General features: G+C 40.2%; 3 protein-coding genes and 1 non-coding gene across 6 annotated transcripts in view; 1 reads left to right on the top strand and 3 right to left on the bottom strand.

Moving 5' to 3' along the window:
• Positions 1-2,551, bottom strand: part of LOC138951797 (putative E3 ubiquitin-protein ligase UBR7) — a 28,106-nt gene extending 25,555 nt beyond the window's left edge. Inside the window, exon 1 of the mRNA XM_070323348.1 lies at positions 2,324-2,551. Coding sequence (XP_070179449.1) covers positions 2,324-2,464 — 141 coding nt within the window. The 5' untranslated portion in view covers positions 2,465-2,551. The remainder of the gene's footprint in view (positions 1-2,323) is intronic.
• A 30-nt stretch (positions 2,552-2,581) lies between these two features.
• On the top strand, positions 2,582-7,872 carry LOC138951799 (bifunctional protein GlmU-like). 2 transcript variants are annotated; one of them, XM_070323351.1, is made up of 3 exons: positions 2,582-2,786; positions 3,688-3,858; positions 5,585-7,872. In XM_070323351.1, the coding sequence occupies exons 1-3, from the start codon at positions 2,727-2,729 to the stop codon at positions 5,828-5,830; spliced, it is 477 nt and encodes a 158-aa protein (XP_070179452.1). In that variant the 5' UTR covers positions 2,582-2,726; the 3' UTR covers positions 5,831-7,872. The 2 variants fall into 2 exon arrangements, with proteins under 2 accessions (XP_070179452.1, XP_070179453.1); XM_070323352.1 differs by lacking the exon at positions 2,582-2,786 and adding an exon at positions 3,061-3,262.
• On the bottom strand, positions 4,447-4,520 carry Trnat-ggu (transfer RNA threonine (anticodon GGU)). The gene has a single exon. It is a non-coding gene; the product is annotated as a tRNA-Thr (tRNA).
• A 159-nt stretch (positions 7,873-8,031) lies between the features above and the next one.
• Positions 8,032-18,615, bottom strand: part of LOC138951798 (CLOCK-interacting pacemaker-like) — a 28,652-nt gene continuing 18,068 nt past the window's right edge. For both annotated transcript variants that reach the window (XM_070323349.1, XM_070323350.1), the window contains exon 5: positions 8,032-17,957. In XM_070323349.1, coding sequence (XP_070179450.1) covers positions 17,205-17,957 — 753 coding nt within the window. In that variant the 3' untranslated portion in view covers positions 8,032-17,204. The remainder of the gene's footprint in view (positions 17,958-18,615) is intronic.

Raw genomic sequence — 18,615 nt, 5'->3', positions numbered from 1 at the left:
TATGTGTCGGGAGAAATGGTTTGTTGCGTCCTGAATGATCCTGTGGCTGATTTGATCATAGGCAACATTCCGGGGATTTCAGGGAGTGCAGACTGTTTTCCTGATGTTGAGGGGGTTACGGCTATGGCTAATCGTTCGCAGGCAAAGAGAAGATTCCCTCCTGATAGACCTTTGGTTCTGACTCCAGATCAGAAGGTTGCGTGTTCGAATGAGAACTTGGCAAAACAACTCAGTCAGTTACAGGCAGAAGTGAACAGATTAAAGTCTAAGTCAAGAGAGACTACTGCTGCTGTAGGCTTTGGTGGCACTCGCAGAAAGAGGTCAATAAAATGGATGGACTACTTGTCGGGTTTTGCATCAGGAACATGAGTAATCGTACTATGTTGGAAGAGTCGTGGACTCAGGATAAGAATACTGATGCTGTTAAAGAAAGACTTTTTCATGTTTGGGCTAGAAAGCAACATGACTGGAAATTGTGAGTTAAAAGAAAAACTCAGTGGAATCTTCCTAGAGAAGGAAGAAGTACTTTATCAGACATAAAGTAGTGTTGTTACACATATGGGATCAGTGGATCAGAAAGTTTGTTTCTTATGTCAGCTATGACAGTTTTGATCCGTAGTGGAATGCGATATTGAAATTGTATTGCAGTGAAGTAGTTACCCTCATTCACCTATTATCCTAAAGAAAAAATAACCTCGGTCGGTCATTTTTTTTCCGGGAGGAGGGGGTAATGTGACAAACGGATTTGCACATAATTTTATATTGGAGTTATGTGACGCAGGTGTACAACATTTCATGGGCCACGAACTTTGAGTAGGCACCGCACGGTGAAATATTGTCCGCGCAGTGCAGTGCTGTCACGTGTGAGATGTGACCAATCAGAGAAGAGTATTAACTGAGGTTGCGTTTGTAGAGACGATAGGACAGCAGAGCTTTCCAGACCGTTGAAAAGACAAGACGGGTCTCCTGTTGGGTAAAGTTTCTCACCGGGCACTAGAGGTCGTTGGACTCGTGCCGCGGTATTGAATCGGTGGATTCAACTGCTGTGTTTACAGGTATTTATTGAATTGATATTTTGCTCGGAGATATTATTTTGCTCGGAAATATTGACTTGAGAAATGACCGGGAGAGTCATGTGCGAATTGGCTGAAAAGCGTGCGCTGATGTCAGCCATTGTTGAAAAGGGAATGTTTACATGTTTTTCGGAAATGAAGTCGCTTATGAGTAAGCGGGTGTATATACTGTAACCGCATAAGTTAGTTGACGGTAGTGATAAAGAATGTCAGAAAAGTTTATTCAAGTATGGAGACTTATGGTAGTTTAAACTTGTGTATTTTAGCATCCCGGGCCGAGGGGGTCGCGGAAGTGGGGAGGCGAGACGGGAGGTTCCACCCTTACGTCCCGAGCCGTGAAGCGCTGTAGAACGGGGACCCCGTCCCATTCCACCACGCGAAGACAGTTTGCGTGGGTGGGGTGGATCAGTACGTACCACTGAATGTGTGAGTACGACTGGCAAGAAGTAACCAGCGAGATAGCTGTGCGGAGATACGTTCCCCAAGTAAACAAACACGAGACGTAGAGCGTTCGTGGTTTTTTACGATCTGTGTGTAACAGAAATGAATATTGACAGAAGTATTGCCTGAGACAATGACTTCGTGTGTAGTGAGACAGACAGGCTCTCACGGAACAAAGCTTGAAGTGTTCTACGTGTGTGCACGTGAATTATAGACTGCATGAGAAAGTAACATGTGTGTATTTCTGTGCAGCTAGTTTTCTGTATGTTAACAGAAATAGAACTTCCTTGTTGAGTGAGAGTGATTTGTAGAATGAATGGGAAATAATATGTTTATGTTGTGTTATTGATTGTTTCAATAGAGGTACATGGGCAAAGGGCTGTAACCGTGTTCTTGTCTTTGTGCCTGGTTGGAGTGTTGTGTGAGTGTGTGTGAAGGCTAGGTAGTAAACAGAGAGAAGCACGCACAATTTCTGATAGGAGTAAATATACATACATACAGACATGTATACACACGTAAATTCCAGCCGTAACAGTATGATACTGCTTGACTAAAATCTTTACAAAAATTGACTATATACACGTAAATTCCAGCCGTAACAGTATGATACTGCTTGACTAAAATCTTTACAAAAATTGACTATATTCTATACAAGAAACACTTAACAAGGGTAAAAGGAGAAACAGAATCCGTTAGTCGCCTCTTACGACATGCTGGGGAGCATCGGGTAAATTCTTTCTCGTCCAAACCAATATGGGACTCCCCCTAACCCGCGGGGTGAAGAAGCGCGAGGTGTGTCTGTGTCTTACCGAAGGGTATGTGCAGTTCTGTTCGTCACTGTCGCCAAGAACTGCTGATGCATCCTCCTGCATGCGTGACTGCTCTGCTAGGACATCTACCATAGACAGACTATCGCCGTCATCCACTGCTTGGTTCTCTTCGGTAGACATTTCTCAAAGCAAACAGTTGCACACCGCCAATGCAATCCTCTGCCAAAATTTTGCGCCGTTTGCAACCAAAGGCCGGGGAGTATACACAAATTAACTTCAAACTAAGATCGTTCTACTTAACTACACTGTCATAATATGGAGGACAAGGGTTCTAAACAGATACGAAAAAATAATTTAAAATCATATAATCGCTGAATTGTTACGTAAGACATTTAACTTACTTTTCTTTTCTATTTTAAATGATTAATAGAACCATTAATTTATGCTCCCTATTCGCAACTCAAGGGAGACTACTCTATTTGTATTGAGGTCCTTAGAAATGGTGTGTAAAGCGGTTTGTATACCGGTAGACAGAATCGTAGACACTGACAGCTAATGCTTTTTATTTGGGATCACTGTCATAATCTCTGGATACTTTTTTAAGGCTCACTTAGCATGGGCCTAGTTTTATTGGTTAATTTCTGTTCCTTGTTGATTAATGTACACCACCGGAATTGTCAAAGTTGTGTCCCTTCCTAACATAACTTGCATGTGACTTACGAAATCGAAAGTAGCACCTGGAGGGATAGCCTATTTAGTGATTTATTTGAGAACACTCAAACATATCACAGTGTCGAAGATACATTCATTATAACGATGCTTTGACATTCTTCTTCTTCATATACTGAGAAAATCTCTGTACAGGGCAACTATCCTCATTAAGGATTAGATATTAATATTATAGAAGACTTGCAGCTGTAGGGAGGGCGTCAGCCAAAATAAACTCCAGACTGAATGTTTTCCTGCCAATTTCAAAAGGTAAAATTATCTAGAGGGAGAAAAGCATGTCAAGATCTTGCTAGTGAAGCAGATTAGTGATGAATTCGATCGATTTTACCCCTAAATTCGATTTATTGGAAAACGCACCAAGTGGTTACATCTCTTGAATAAGAAAAGAAATATTTTGCTTTGAAGCTAATTTTAAAATCAAAATACCATTTTTCGTCACAAATTATACTCCATGAGTGGAATTCATGGTCCAAAGTTCGATCAGCAGCAGTTTGGAGTGGAGGGGGAATAGTCAGTATAATGAATTTATGTGAGATAAACAAGGCCGGCTGACGTCCTCCCTATAGCTGCATGTCATTAGAAGAACGGCAAGTGTATACTGCATTGCTTGCTTCTTCTACTACTGTATCTATAATTACAATTCTAACTTACAACTCTAACTGTTGTCAACACAGGCCGCTCAAATGGGATCCATGAGATGTATACCTGTAAGGTTCAAACCGGCCCAGGAACTTCGGCAATCTCTGCTGGACATGGTCAAGTCTCTCAACCTGAAGGCCGCTTTTGTTGTCACCTGCGTCGGGAGTGTCACCAAGGCTACACTGCGAATGGCGGACTCAAGTTCTGTAAGTATTTATAGTGATGTTTAATTTAGAATACAAACTCCAAGAATATTAGCTAATTATGGACAAAACAAAACATTCACTGAAACCTTGATCTATCAATCTGTAAAGTGGAGGCCTCATGGGCAAGAAACACCGAAACAAATGTAATGATAAAAGGATGAACTTTTTAATTTTGAGCTTTTAAGGGGAGCGGGAAGGGGGAAGACGTGTTGGTCTTGTTTTGTCTCTGAATCAATTTGCCTGTAAAATGATGAAGGGAAGAGTTTGAAAAGAGTGGATCAGGATATTAGTGAGCAAGTACATCGTAAGCATGATAACAACAACAGGAGAAGAACTACAAATTATATACAGTGACTGAGTGAGAGAGAGAAATTCAAGTTTTACTCCCTTACGGCAAAGCCATTATGGGCATGTTCCTGGGTTTTAACCCGACTTTAGATGAGATACACAAGTGTATGCGTGTTTAGGTGGTATCAACCATCTGCACTTATGGCAGAATGACTGAGGTCTTTTACGTGCCACTGTGGTGACTTGGGGGTGGGAGATCGGATACCGTCTCTGGGTCTGCACATAAAGTTGACCCGTGTCCGTCCCGGCCCGGATTCGAACCTGCGACCTTTCGATCACCAGTCCAATGCTCTACCACCTGAGCTACCCGGGGCCCCCAATATATATATATATATTCAGTGGAACCCCCTCCCCCTTTGGGACATCCTCCCTTTTAAGACCCTGTTTTTGTAATTTTTACATTTAGTCAAGTTTTGACTAAATGTTTTAACATAGAGGGGGAATCGAGACGAGGGTCGTGGTGTATGTGTGTGTGTGTCTGTCTGTCTGTCTGTGTGTCTGTCTGTGCGTGTGTGTGTGTGTAGAGCGATTCAGACTAAACTACTGGACCGATCTTTGTGAAATTTGACATGAGAGTTCCTGGGAATGATATCCCCGGGCGTTTTTTTCTTTTTTTCGATAAATCTCTTTGATGACGTCATATCCGGCTTTTTGTAAAAGTTGAGGTGGCACTGTCACACCCTCATTTTTCAATAAAATTGATTGAAATTTTAGCCAAGCAATTTTCGACGAAGGCCGGACTTCGGTATTGCATTTCAGCTTGGTGGCTTAAACATTAATTAATGACTTTGGTCATTAAAAATCTGAAAATTGTAAAAAAAAAATTTGTTTTATAAAACGATCCAAATTTACGTTCATCTTATTCTTCATCATTTCCTGATTTCAAAAACATATAAATATGTTATATTTGGATTAAAAACAAGCTCTGAAAATTAAAAATATAAAAATTATGATCAAAATTAAATTTTCGAAATCAATTTAAAAACACTTTCATCTTATTCCTTGTCGGTTCCTGATTCCAAAAACATATATATATATATGATATGTTTGGATTAAAAACACGTTCAGAAAGTTAAAACGAAGAGAGGTACAGTAATTAGCGTGCTATGAAGCACAGCGCAACCGCTACTGCACCAAACAGGCTCGTCACTTTCACTGCCTTTTGCACTAGCGGCGGACTACGTTCAGTTTCATTCTGTGAGTTCCACAGCTTGACTAAATGTAGTAATTTCGCCTTACGCGACTTGTTTATTCATAACATCTGTACATGTATGTATCCCCATTTTTAGACTCCTTCCTTTTTGAGACCTGGTTTTCTTAGATATGTAGATGTGTGAAAAGGAAGGTTCCCCTGTATATCAAATGTTGCTGTTTTCAGATCGTAACCTTTGAGGGGCCCTTTGAGATTGTCTCCTTGGTGGGAACTCTGTCTGGTGGAGAAGGCGGACATCTCCACATCTCTCTCAGCGATAGCAAGGGCAAGGTCATTGGAGGTCATGTTGTTGGCAACCTAATTGTTCATACCACAGCTGAAGTGGTTGTGGGCGAGTGTGAGGGAGTACGGTTTGAGCGAGAAGACGACAAAGAAACCGGATATGAGGAGCTGGTAGTTTACGCAAAGTAGAATTCATATATGGTGGTAACCTGTCATGGGAGGCCCCTTTGATGAGAGGACGTCTCGCCAATGACAAACGCAAGTTCTGTTGTTCCAAATTGTTTATGAAAAAGCATTTCTGTGTGTAGCCACCATCATATAACAAAGGTTTAAATTAATGCATTAACTTGACTGAAATCTTTCTTTCTTTATTTGGTGTTTAACATCGTTTTCAACCACGAAGGTGATATGGATTGGATGGATTGGATTGGATAAGATTTACAGTCCAGTGAGGTTACCCTCATGGAAATTCGGGCTGCTTTCTCCCCGGGGAAAGCGAGCTGCCATATATACGGCGCTACCCATATTTTTTTTTTTCCTGCATGCGTGTATTCATGTTTCCTGAGACTTAATGCCGTGTGAGATGGAATTTTTTTACTTTATTCCAAGTCCCACGGGTATTTGATGGACATTTTTATCTATGCCTATACAATTTTGCCAGGAAAGACCCTTTTGTCAATCGTGGGATCTTTAACGTGCACACCCCAATGTAGTGTACACGAAGGGACCTCGGTTTTTCGTCTCATCCGAAAGACTAGCACTTGAACCCACCACCTAGGTTAGGAAAGGGGGGAGAAAATTGCGGCCTGACCCAGGCCTGAACACGCAACCTCTCGCTTCCGAGCGCAAGTGCGTTACCACTCGGCCACCCAGTCCCTCGCGACGGGGAAAGGGGGGGAGATGGGATAGAGCCACTTGTTAATTGTTTCTTGTTCACAAAAGCACCAATAAAAAAATTGCTCTAGAGGCTTGCAACGTAGTACAATATATTACCTTACTGGGAGAATGCAAGTTTCCAGTACAAAGGACTTAACATTTCTTACATACTGCTTGATTAAAATCTTTACAAATATTGACTATATTCCATACAAGAAACACAACAAGGGTAAAAGGAGAAACAGAATCCGTTAGTCGACCTTCTAAAAATAGTAACGTGCAGTGACCTTCTAAAAATAGTAACGTAGTAACGGGAATATGGATTGACGCCACACGGAGGAAGGGAGATAATCGCGGCTGAAAACACTGGAGAAGATAAGGAAGAGTTATACTGGTAGTGGATCCCGACCAACAACAACAAAAAATCGGTTCAGCGCACACAGCGCTGCGCGCTGAGAGCACGTGTTGAAATATCTCATCGATGAGGTTGTGTCCGGGGTGTAGCTGAATACGGTGTCCAAATTTGAAAAAGATCCACCGAGAACTTTGGCCGTGCATCGCAGACAGACACTAGTCGTATATATATATATAGATTCTGCAGAAAATTGTTGTTTGGTCAACTCACTTTTACATGTGCAGCTGTACATTTTAATTTTTAGTTAATAAGCTTAACGAAGAGTCACACTTTCCATGTGTTGAGAAAATGTTAAATAATTTTGGTTATGTCACAAATGGAACTTTTGTTAATTCTTCACAGTTAAAACTCAAAAACTGCCAACGTTCCAAAATTCAGAATTAAAAAAAAACAAGGAAGGTATGTTGTTGGAACCTTTAATTATTGACAAAACAAAATGTTAGGTTCACAGATATATCGACCCAGCGATCTTTTAAGTGCACAGACAAACACTAATTAGACAAAACTTATCTTGACAAACTGTTTAGCTGCTTGCAGGGAAGACACAAGCAAATGAGCTTGAAACTTAAAAAACCCTGGGTTGATATATCTATATATGTCTGAACACAACATTTTGTTTTGTCAATAATTAAACGTTCCAACAACATACCTTTCTTGTGTTTTTGATTCTTCACAGTTGAGTTAGAGAATGAATGTTAATTGTTATACCTCTGACTCGGAGTAGAACATGTGTGTCTGGAAGTCTGAATGTGTTTGACATGTTCATACGATCAACATTTTATTGTTCAGATAATTTTGGATTAATTGTGATTGTGGGTATCACTCTTATACATTGGTGACAGAAGTCTGATAAAATACAAAAATGTCATTGTTGAATTAGATTTGAATTATATGTCCAAATATTCTGGTTGAATAAAGAGTCTTCTTGCATCTATATATAAAAACACGTAGTTTTTTCTTGCTCATAACATAAACATGGTGTGTGCATATAATGCCTGTGTCAGTGTGTGTGTGTGAGAGAGAGAGAGAGATCTGTGTGGTTGAAATATGAGGTGTGCAACTCTTGTTTTCTTTCTGTCTTGTGTGAACTCACCGCAAGAAATTGTTTTAACTTTTTCATTCAACTTTCACATACTTTATATCTAACAATAAACACTATTGTAACATCTCAGTCAGGTCAACATACATGTACCTCAATGACAATTGTAAAATGGGCAAAAATGAATACATACATTTATAAAATGAAAAATGAACTCCCATGTCAAAGAAATGAAAAACACATGAAATTTGAGTGAAAATATGCACAGTTTACATCGATATGTGCTAATTTCTTCAGTACAAAAATAATACATGTAATAATTTATATTACGTATTCTGGAGCTCACCTTGTTTTTTTCTCTCATAAAAACAACTTATATAGAGTTCTGAACTAATAATAATAACGATGCATACTTTATTCATGCTTCACAGGGAATTAAACAGTTCAATCTTGATCACATTTTTCCTGTACATGGACATACATGTACATACACAAATCGTTTCTCACAATATGCCAGAAATAATTCATTGTAAAGAGATACATTTTCTAGTACATGTAGCTTAAAAATAGACTATGTTAAGACACAACTCTGTCAAGGGTTTTTGTAGGCCGATGCAGTTATGCTTCTTGAATCCTGGGCAAGCAACCATGGCATCACGGTGAAAATGGAGCAGGAAAAATATTGATATTGAGCGGAGAATGCATAAAGGGCCTGTTGAAACCATACAAAGGAGACAGCCACCACGATGGAGAGTTATATAACTTATAGTCGGGCTGAGGGGCCAGCAGGGGACGTTTTAATTGGTTTTTAAAAAATCAAAAGAACTTCTCGCCGGCGATGGGCAGTTTGTGTGATTGCATGCGCCTTTCTTTGATTGGCTCGTAGCGGACCGCTGGAACTGACCGATGCGGCGGACAGTGCCCCGCACAGAGCTTAGCTTAGCGTCACTACGCAAGATTCCAGCAAGCTGAAAGGTCAAGTTTTTGTATTTGGTGAAACCTGTACTACAGTGGTATAGTAGCATATACCGTACTTTCCGGGTCATAAGGCGCGACTTTTTTCCTCGAGTTCGACCCCTGCGTCTTGTATAACGAAGCGTCTAATCCGTGTATGAAATACGAAAAAAATCAAAGAGACCGCCTGAGTACCAGTCAAACAACTTGTGATAATGCATGTTTCAGCTACTAGGTACTGCCCTGGCCAAGTTTCCTCGAGCTCTCAAGCCACCCAGCTATCACAATGCCTGCCTTTGATCTGGCCGCACACACAGAGCACACATAATTATTTCCACTCTGTTAAACTCGGTCACTGACCGGTCACTGACCCGGTGCAGGAAGTATTTCCTCTCTCAGATATGACAGGGGAACCACCTCTCATGGCAAAAACTGGGTCATTGACCCCTGGGAAGAAGGTCGTGTCTATAAACAAGGCCACCCAGCTATCACAATGTCTTTGATCTCCCCGCACACACAGAGTTCGACTCTGTTAAATTCGGTCACTGACCCCGAAGCAGGAAGTCTTTCCTCTCTCAGATATGACAGGAACCACCTCTCATGGCAAAAACTGGGTCATTGACCCCTGGGAAGAAGGTCGTGTCTATAAACAATGGACCTGGCTTTGATCTCGCGGGCTTATTTTCAATTTTGGTGCGCCCTATCGGCCCCCTGCGTCCAATGGGTGACTGGATTACAAATTTTTTTAAAAAGAAGGGGGTGCGTCTTAGATAACGAAGCGCCTTGTCACCCGGAAAGTACGGTAATGAGAGGCCCCTCCCTTGAGTGCAAAGTCACCTCTAAATAAAGAGCATCTTTTCCAGCCTCTTTTTATGGGTCTGGCAATGACATGGTCTGGAACATTCCTTGCACCACGAAGAAGGCTAAAATGGATGGGAGACAAGAAGAAGAATGCATCCCACAGAAACCAGTCAGTTATGCATTTTCTGCTTAAAGTTTCGGCCTTAGTTTTTGGTCTGGCATGGTATCAACATTCCTTGCACCACGCAGAGGACTAAAATGGATAGGAGAAAACACTGCAACTGCAGGCTCTTAAATGTACAGCAGCTAATCAAATTTTTTTTTAAAGATCTGTTTCTTAGATTGAAAAAAAAAATCAACAATGATTTCAGTTATCAAACATACTATTCATGTTGCATGGCGTTAACTTACAAGTGTTAAGTCAGATTTCATAACGTTTTTCATGACTCAGGAAACCAGTTGTTCATGGGGAATATTTCTTTAAACTTTCAACGTGGACCTTGGTTAAATAACAGATTTGCAAAATATGTACTGCTCAATGATACATCCACATACAGATGGAAGCCATTTACACAATATAATTATGCGCTTATGGTGCAGGTAGACAAGATAGATTGAAGCATGCATTAGATATTTCCACTAAAACAAGTGAATAGAATCACAGATTCACACTACTGTAGCAGCACACAATCTTTTCAAATAGCTTGCAATAACACAACGCACATTTTGATACAGATATGATATACTTGCTAAAATGAAAATACATGTACACACACACACAAATGAAATAAGCTGAAAACTGAATCAGAACAAGTGTAGATACATGCACAGTAACTATCCTGATCCCAAAAAATAGTTATTTTCACTAAATCTCATGATTTTTGTCTAATAGTACAACTGCAAATGAAAGAATTGCAGAAAACAAGGAAGGCACAAGTTGGTGGTAGTTAAAATCCACCTGTAAAGCGTATTAGAATAAGTGTTGTTAATTGTATTAAGAATTGTTGTTGTCAAAACTTAAAGACTGAGCTGGGTAAATAAGGCGCCTGATCTGGCAACGGTCAAATATATCCAGGAACATGCCCCTAATGTTTTAACCATGAGGGGGTTTAACAACTTTATCATCAACGGTCAAATATCACCAGGAACATGCCCCTAATGGTTTAACCATGAGGGCGTTAAAAAACTTTATCAATCACAAGGTTAAATATCTCCAGGAACATGCCCCTAATGTTTTAACCATAAGGGAGTTGAACAACTTTATCATAAACGGTCAAATATTTCCAGGAACATGCCCCTAATGGTTTAACCATGAGTGCGTTAAAAAACTTCATCATCAACCGTCAAATATCACCCTTTCTCATATATCACAGCCCTGAAAGTCCAAACAATTCTGCACTAGCCAAAGGCTAGTGATTCTGAAAATTTACTAGCCCGAGAGCAAACCTTACTAGCCAAACCAACAATTTGTTTCAGCAAATTTACTCGCATTTGGCAAGTAGATGAACATTTCTACTTGCCAGATACATGTACATGTTTCTACACGCCATGGCGAGTAAAATACTTGCCACTTTCAGGGCTGTATTAGTCAAAAGAAGGCCTCATTATGAAAGTTATAATGCAGGCAGATATATATATATTCGACAATTATCTACCATAGTAATACTGTATTATGTATAAATAAATACACACCTTCAATGTTGCCTTAGCATTGGAGTAAAGAAGTACCGGTCCTAGAAGTTTCGATTTTATAGGTCTTACTGTGCATGCGACACTACGGTTAACCTTTGGTTTTTGTGGCTTTAAATTTAACTTTAAACCTAGTCTTTTGGCAGCTGAAAAATAGTCGAAGGCCTGACATACAAACCAGTTTCAATTTGCTCAATATTTCACTGCATGAATTCTTGTTTAGAGTTGTTTTTTCCTGTTCTACTTCTAGAATGCTTTCAATTTCCACTTATGAGGCTTCCATTAACAAATAAGCTAAAATATGGATTGACGCTTTAACAAACTGCACTCATAATGATTGTTAAACAAGCGTCAACATGTGCTTAATCAAGATACAGTACATGCATGTACATGTATTATTGATAAAAGAAACATGATACATTATTCAAAATCTGTCACTGTGGATATTGTCAGCCTGTACCTCATGGACTAATACATCCACAATGTCATACCAATACACTAACACTAAAAGTACACAATGACTTGTTGAATTTTTACACCAACAAAAATGGTGGCGTAACTTAGTTTCATGTTCTGATTTTTATTCTTTTTCATTTAATGATTCACGATTAAGGATGGAAAAAGACAAATGATTGCAAGCACCAAAAATCTGCATTGATCGCTAGAAAAAAAAATTATAACAATTTCACCCAGTTCAAAGTAAAATTATGGCAGTGACTTTGATAAATAGTATATATATATATGAGACAATGACAAAAGGTGACGTTTTCATGTCAGTATGTCCCAAATGACATCACCAGTACATTTTTCATTCTATCTAATCTGTTTTCGTTCTATTTTTTCTAATAACATGCGTTAACAATTGATTGCCAACTGGAATGGAAGAGCACAAAAAGTGTAACTTGATATGCAGTTTCTCTAGAGGGAAAAACATCTTCCACTTTCATGTCAGTGTGTCCCATGCAACATACATTTGCCAAACAGCTATGTGTAAGTAGATTATTTGTTAGTGGTATAGAAAATACTGATCAACAATCAAAGTCAGTTTTCACATTCATTTTCTACCTATTTCTCATTTGTTTATTCTTTTGGCAATGGTGAAATGTCAGCAATCGTGTGTCATTCGGGACAGTAGACATGACACCTGACCTTTTGTCACTGTCTCACATATATATCCCATGAGCTGCTTCTTTGTCTCTGTAATACCACTATGGGTATATATGTTGTATGTTTCGGCTTCAATAAATACATAATGGGCTCAAAAACATACATCATAGTACCGATTCCGGTTTGGCCGAGGAACTATAGTTCTGCCGACCCTTGACCCTACACCGAACATGTTTCTGTGGATTGAAGAGCATTGCTCACATGGCTAAACAACAGAAAACACAACATTCACAGAAGACAAAACCATGATAAGTATCTGAGGTATGCGATTCAATAAACAAAGCGTTTATCTTTACACTTTGGGTGCAGGTCGAGTCAAAAAAGAACAAAAGCGAAGAATCAACTGATAGTGATAGTGACAGCAAACCACGAACACTGCACCACTGATCTAAAAATGCACACTGATCTAAAAATAATTAAAAAAATAAATGGCACGTTGCACTGACACAAGGTGAATCAATGAAACACTATGCAAGACTGAAAATGAAGTGGAAACAACTCTTAACTGCACAGCGGGGCGAGTTCTCCAAGCAAAGTTTCATCTAACCTTACGAAACACAAAGTTCAGTTTGAACTGAAGCACGGTGATCGACAGACAAAACCATAACATTACAAGGTAAATTAGCTTTTCTTGTGTAGCGAGCAGCGTCTGCAGCTAAAACGCACTCACACAAATGTCAACAGCACTGATTCTAAATCTACATTGCAACCTTAGGTAAATTCAGCGACAATGATTGTACCATGTGTTGTAACCTGTATATCCCATGAAGATCTAAAAGACAAAGTGTGACGGAAACATCAAGCTTTAGTTGTCTGTTCAGATGAGGCACCTCTGCACATTACTTCATTCTAAAGGCACGTCTGTTGATCTATGTCAAGTCGGTGCAAAATGGTGGCTTGGTTGTCCCCGTCAGTTAATGAAAGCCTCTTACACGGATTTGACTGAATACCTAGTGGTTAACACACGCATCTCCTGAGATCTTGGACACCTTCATCGTCTATAGGGCCTACTGCACCGCAGAAGAGCTAGAAATTATACTCGCAAAATGCATTAAACAGCTTGTCCAGAGAACACTTGTAGTCGATGATGTACCGATAAGGGCGTGTGTACCGGGCACGCTGTAACTTCACATGAGCATAATCTGAACATAGCAGTGCTGGTCGGACGGACTGGGTTTTTAACGATTGCTAGTTTGACTTTTGTTTTAGTTGAGAGCACGAACACACACACTCAAACACATACGGCTTGTCATGTTGATCACAAGAGAGAAATAGAACAGCGAATAGAAGGAAACATAACAGATTACGTCCCCTTAATATGACGCGATGGACGACAGACGTCATGAAATCTATGACGCTACAATGATAGTCTCGGCAAGTCGAGACTAAAACTCAGCTATAACACTGAACGACTCTCGTGCAAGTTCTCAAAAGCGTGGTTACCCTTTGCACATCCGGTCTATAGGTACATGTGCATTTTGGAATGTCAAGGACGACAGAAAGTAGAGCCAGCTATGATGTATTTCGTGCACCCTTATTTATCCTCTATTTTATGTGTTATAAGAGTGCAATAATAATAATAATAATAAATGAGCATTTATATAGCGCAACATCATAACTTTACAATTATGCTCTTTGCGCTTGACACATTTAAAATTAAAACACAGTTATACAAGCATTTACATCCACATTCATAGTCAACAACGCTTAATTAAAAGCATACACCATCAAAGATACATTACAAAAGATTCTTCCACTAACTAAATAAAAAAAACATGAATAAAATAGGTAGTGAAAAATCACTAAAACAACAAATAACACTAAAATTAAAACACAGTTATACAAGCATTTACATCTACATTCATAGTCAACAACGCTTAATTAAAAGCATACACCTTCAAACATACATTACAAAAGATTCTTCCACTAACTAAGTAATAAAAACATGAATAAAATAGGTGGTGAAAAATCACTAAAACAACAAATAACACTACATGTAGCCTACTGATGGACTGAGAAAACAAAATCAGGGGTTGTATTTCCTGAAGAGGTGCGTTTTAAGTGCTCGTTTGAATGCTGGGGGTGACTGAGAGTGGCGGATGTGAAAGGGGAGAGAATTCCATTGTGTGGGTGCGCAGAAAGTAAAAGTGCGTTGTCCGTATGTTTTGGTTTTGGTGTGTGGAATGGTAAGGATGCGACAGTCAGAAGAGGCACGGAGTTGTCTTGCTGGAGAATAGACGGTGAGGAGTTCAGAGAAGTAAGCAGGAGACGAACCAGAAAAGAAGTTAAAAGCAGAGGGTAGACAGTTTGTAGTCAATGCGGGCTTGAATAGGTAACCAGTGCAGTGTGTGAAGAAGTGGTGTTGCGTGATCTCGTTTTCGTGCTTTGAGAATGAGGCGTGCTGCCGAGTTTTGGACTTTTTGTAGTTTATGCAGGAGGTACAGAGGACAGCCAGAGAGAAGAGAGTTGCAGTAGTCAAGTTTAGAAAGAACAAAGGCACAGACAAGAGTGTTAGTTGTTTGAGAGGAGAGTGTGTGGCGAATGGTGCTGATCTTACGAAGCTCAAAATAAGCTGCTCTACAGACTAAAGATATATGTTTGTTAAGGGTCATGTCAGATGAAAGGGTGAATCCAAGGTTTCTAGCTGATGGTGAGAAAAGAATGTCGGTGTTGCCTATTTGAACAGAAACAGGTTGGGGAGAGGGAAATGTAGAGTATTTATTCACCGCGGTTCACCGCAATAGTTACACCATGGATGTAACAAGAGAACGATGGAAATACAAGAAATATACCTAGAGTACATTTACAGAGACAAAGAAGGGAGGTCATGGGATATTCATCCGCTGGGTCTTGACTGAAATACAAGCCATATAAAAAACCACTCGTGTTGTAACCTCTATATATATTATACTAGAGGAATACCTGGCTTCGCCGGGTCAATCGCGAGACAGAGTATGCAGCGTGGCAGTTCGCCGGCTTAGAGCACGTGTTGAAAATTTTCATCCACCAGTTTGTGCCCGGGGTCCACCTGAATATGCCCACCAAATTTGATGCAGAATATTTACGATGGGAGGGGTAGTATATATATTAGTGGCAATATTTTGAAGATGGGAGGGATTTTGTACACGAATTGCAATACTTAGATGTACTACCTGTGCAGAAAAGCGCTGTGCAGAAAAGCGCTGCTTTTGTGTGGCGGAAGTGAAAGAAGTGAAGAAGTAGAGCCGAACAAAAAAGTGTTTATTTTCGTAATTCGTATCGCGAAACAGAGTATTTATTCACCGCGGTTCACCGCAACGCAAACACACACACACTCACACACACACACCCCACACCATACCATACCACACCACACACCACACACACACACACAGAAGCCGTATATATATCTCTAGAGATAGATGACAGAGGATTTTTCGCGTGGCTATAAATATATTCGACCTTTGCACTTTTACAGTGAGGACAACGGGTCAAGGAAAGCGTTCTGGACAGTGACCTTCTAAAAATAGTAACGGGAATATCTGAAGCTGCTTGTCATACCGTAGCATTCTGATCAGTCATCGCTCAACGGCTATCGCCAGTTATCTCAGAGAATGAGCCGTACTCATTTTGACCTGAGTTCAGGATGATATCGTATCTGTGATCGGAAGATCAAACTTCAGATTTTGAAGAAGCTCTTTCTCATTCAGTATTCTTGCAAATACCGTACGGGATTGACGCCATATGAAGGAAGTGAGATAAACGCGCAAAACACTGGAGAAGATAAGGAAGAGTTACTGGGAATGGATCTGAATGAATGAACAGAAAAACCAAAATCGGTTCACCGCGCCGCGCTTAGAGCACGTGTTCAAAATTTTCATCGACCAGATTGTGTCCGGGGTCTACCTGAATATGCCCACCAAATTTGAAGCAGATCCATCGAGAACTTTGGCCGTGCATCGCGAACACACAGACACACACAAGCCGTATATAGATATAGAAGATAGATATGTATCAGAATGTAATGAGAAATGGGTGCATCAATTGAACTCAAATGTAAATATTTACGAACAATTTCCTTTCAAATACATATGAGCAGTAACACTTTTTGTAATGTCTTTTAGGAACACATGAAATTAGCTAATATTGTTAATCAAGTCATGGTTTCCACTCTGTATTTCTGCTGCTGCAAGAGGAAAGCATTGATTAACTCATTTATAATGCCAAAAATGGCACAAACAACAACAACAACAATGGAAAACACAACAAACAAACAACAAGAAACACACAAGGTTGTCAACGTTTACATCCTCAAGTTTGTTTAACCAAAACGTAAATTGTTCTGGTCAATTTTGAGTACCTACTATCACTGAGCACTTACACAGGCACATTTAAAACAATGATAAAATGTACACGTCACATTTTTTAACAGCACATCATGGTGTTACAAAATCATGATCAAGCATCACACATCGCCAGTCAACCTTTCAAACAATTCTAACAAACAAACAAAAACACCCAATACAATTAGAAGGGCATGATGAAAGCACAATACCAACCGTGACCGATGAAGAATGAAAAGACAAACATGGAATGCGGAAAGTGTGACCCGATCCTAGCTGGACTCTCAGTAAGAACCATCCTTACTTCCGAGTGGGACTACTCTGCTTACTTCCACCTTCCGTATAACTGGCATAGCCACTTGTGGTGGAGCTGTTACTGTTTGAAACTTTACTCCTGGGGTTGCAGGCAGTGGGGATAGCGGTGTCCGTCTCAAACCCATCCGACGCACACACGCTCTTGCTAGTTAGAGTCAATGGCACGCCACCAGTAAAAGACTCCATGAGTTCTTTGTTCTCTGGATTCTGTACCACAGTCTTTAGAAACACAGTGGTTTCCGCGCGGTAACAGTCAATCTGTTTCTGTAGTTCAGCGTTTCGTTTGATCAACTCACCAGTTTTTATGGCAATGTCCCACAACCCGCACTTCTGCAAAGCGTCGGCAGTTTTCCGGAAGCGTTTTTCCCGCGTCATGTGTGTGTCTCCGCCGCTGGTGGAACTGTGTTGACGCTTCCCGCTAGACCACTCTCGGGGTTGTCCCTGAACAGACATGCTTGGCGAAGAAGTCGTTAAACTGTACACAGTCTCGGTAGCAGCCGTACAGCCTGCGGCATACTTTGAAGTGGTGGCCGCCCTGCTGCTCTGCTCTTTCCCCTCCTGATCCTGCAGCATGCGGGGGTCGAGCGGAAAGCAAGGGATCTCGCGGTTGGGTGGGGGGAAGGGCTGTTGGATGTCGGCATGTTCGCTGGTCCACGGCGTCATGGCCTGGTAGTTGGGGATTGCCCGGTAGTTGGGGATTGCCCGACGGCGCTGCTGAGGACTAGCGGCAGGTGAGGTCTGAAACATGACAAAGACAAGACTTTCATGAGTAAGGCAGCAAAGGACAAAGAAAGTGAGCAAGACATGTCGTTTTTTCATGAGTACGGCAACAACACAGAAATAAGTAAGACACGTCTTTTGAAAAAAAATGAAGTGAAACTTGTACGTTTTTCATGAGATAGGCAACAAAAAACTGTTTCTCGTGACGCACAACATTTTCAGTGATAGAATTTAGTTCATTTAAATTAAAAACCAAGATTAAAAAACATTTTTTATATAAGCATTTGATGGACTCTTTTCATTCATAGCCACATAAAGTGCTCACAGATCATATTCCTTGAAAATTCTTATCATGTATGTGTCTCGTCACAAAAAACAGTTTTTCACTTATGCAACAATGCATTCCACCAAAAAACACAATTTCTTCCTGATCAAACTTTTTAATATCCCACTTTGTTCGAATTAACATATTTGTCTGCAAAAGATACAAAGGCTTGAGTGAACTTTGATCTCAAAATTGGCTAAACATCTGTACAAATCCTTTATCCACAAACATAGGGAGTCGAAGCAGCACAAATTAAGCAAATGTGAAGAACCTTAATAAGAAAAAAATGTTTTCCTAATCATAAACCCCTTTGTTGGAGAAAAAAAGCATATGTAAATGTTTCTTGTGACA

Source organism: Littorina saxatilis, linkage group LG17 (genome assembly GCF_037325665.1).
Source record: "Littorina saxatilis isolate snail1 linkage group LG17, US_GU_Lsax_2.0, whole genome shotgun sequence".
NCBI classification, from domain to species: domain Eukaryota; kingdom Metazoa; phylum Mollusca; class Gastropoda; order Littorinimorpha; family Littorinidae; genus Littorina; species Littorina saxatilis.
The sequence above is the reverse complement of the archived record's forward strand: the minus strand, read 5'-3'. Positions and strand labels throughout refer to the sequence as shown.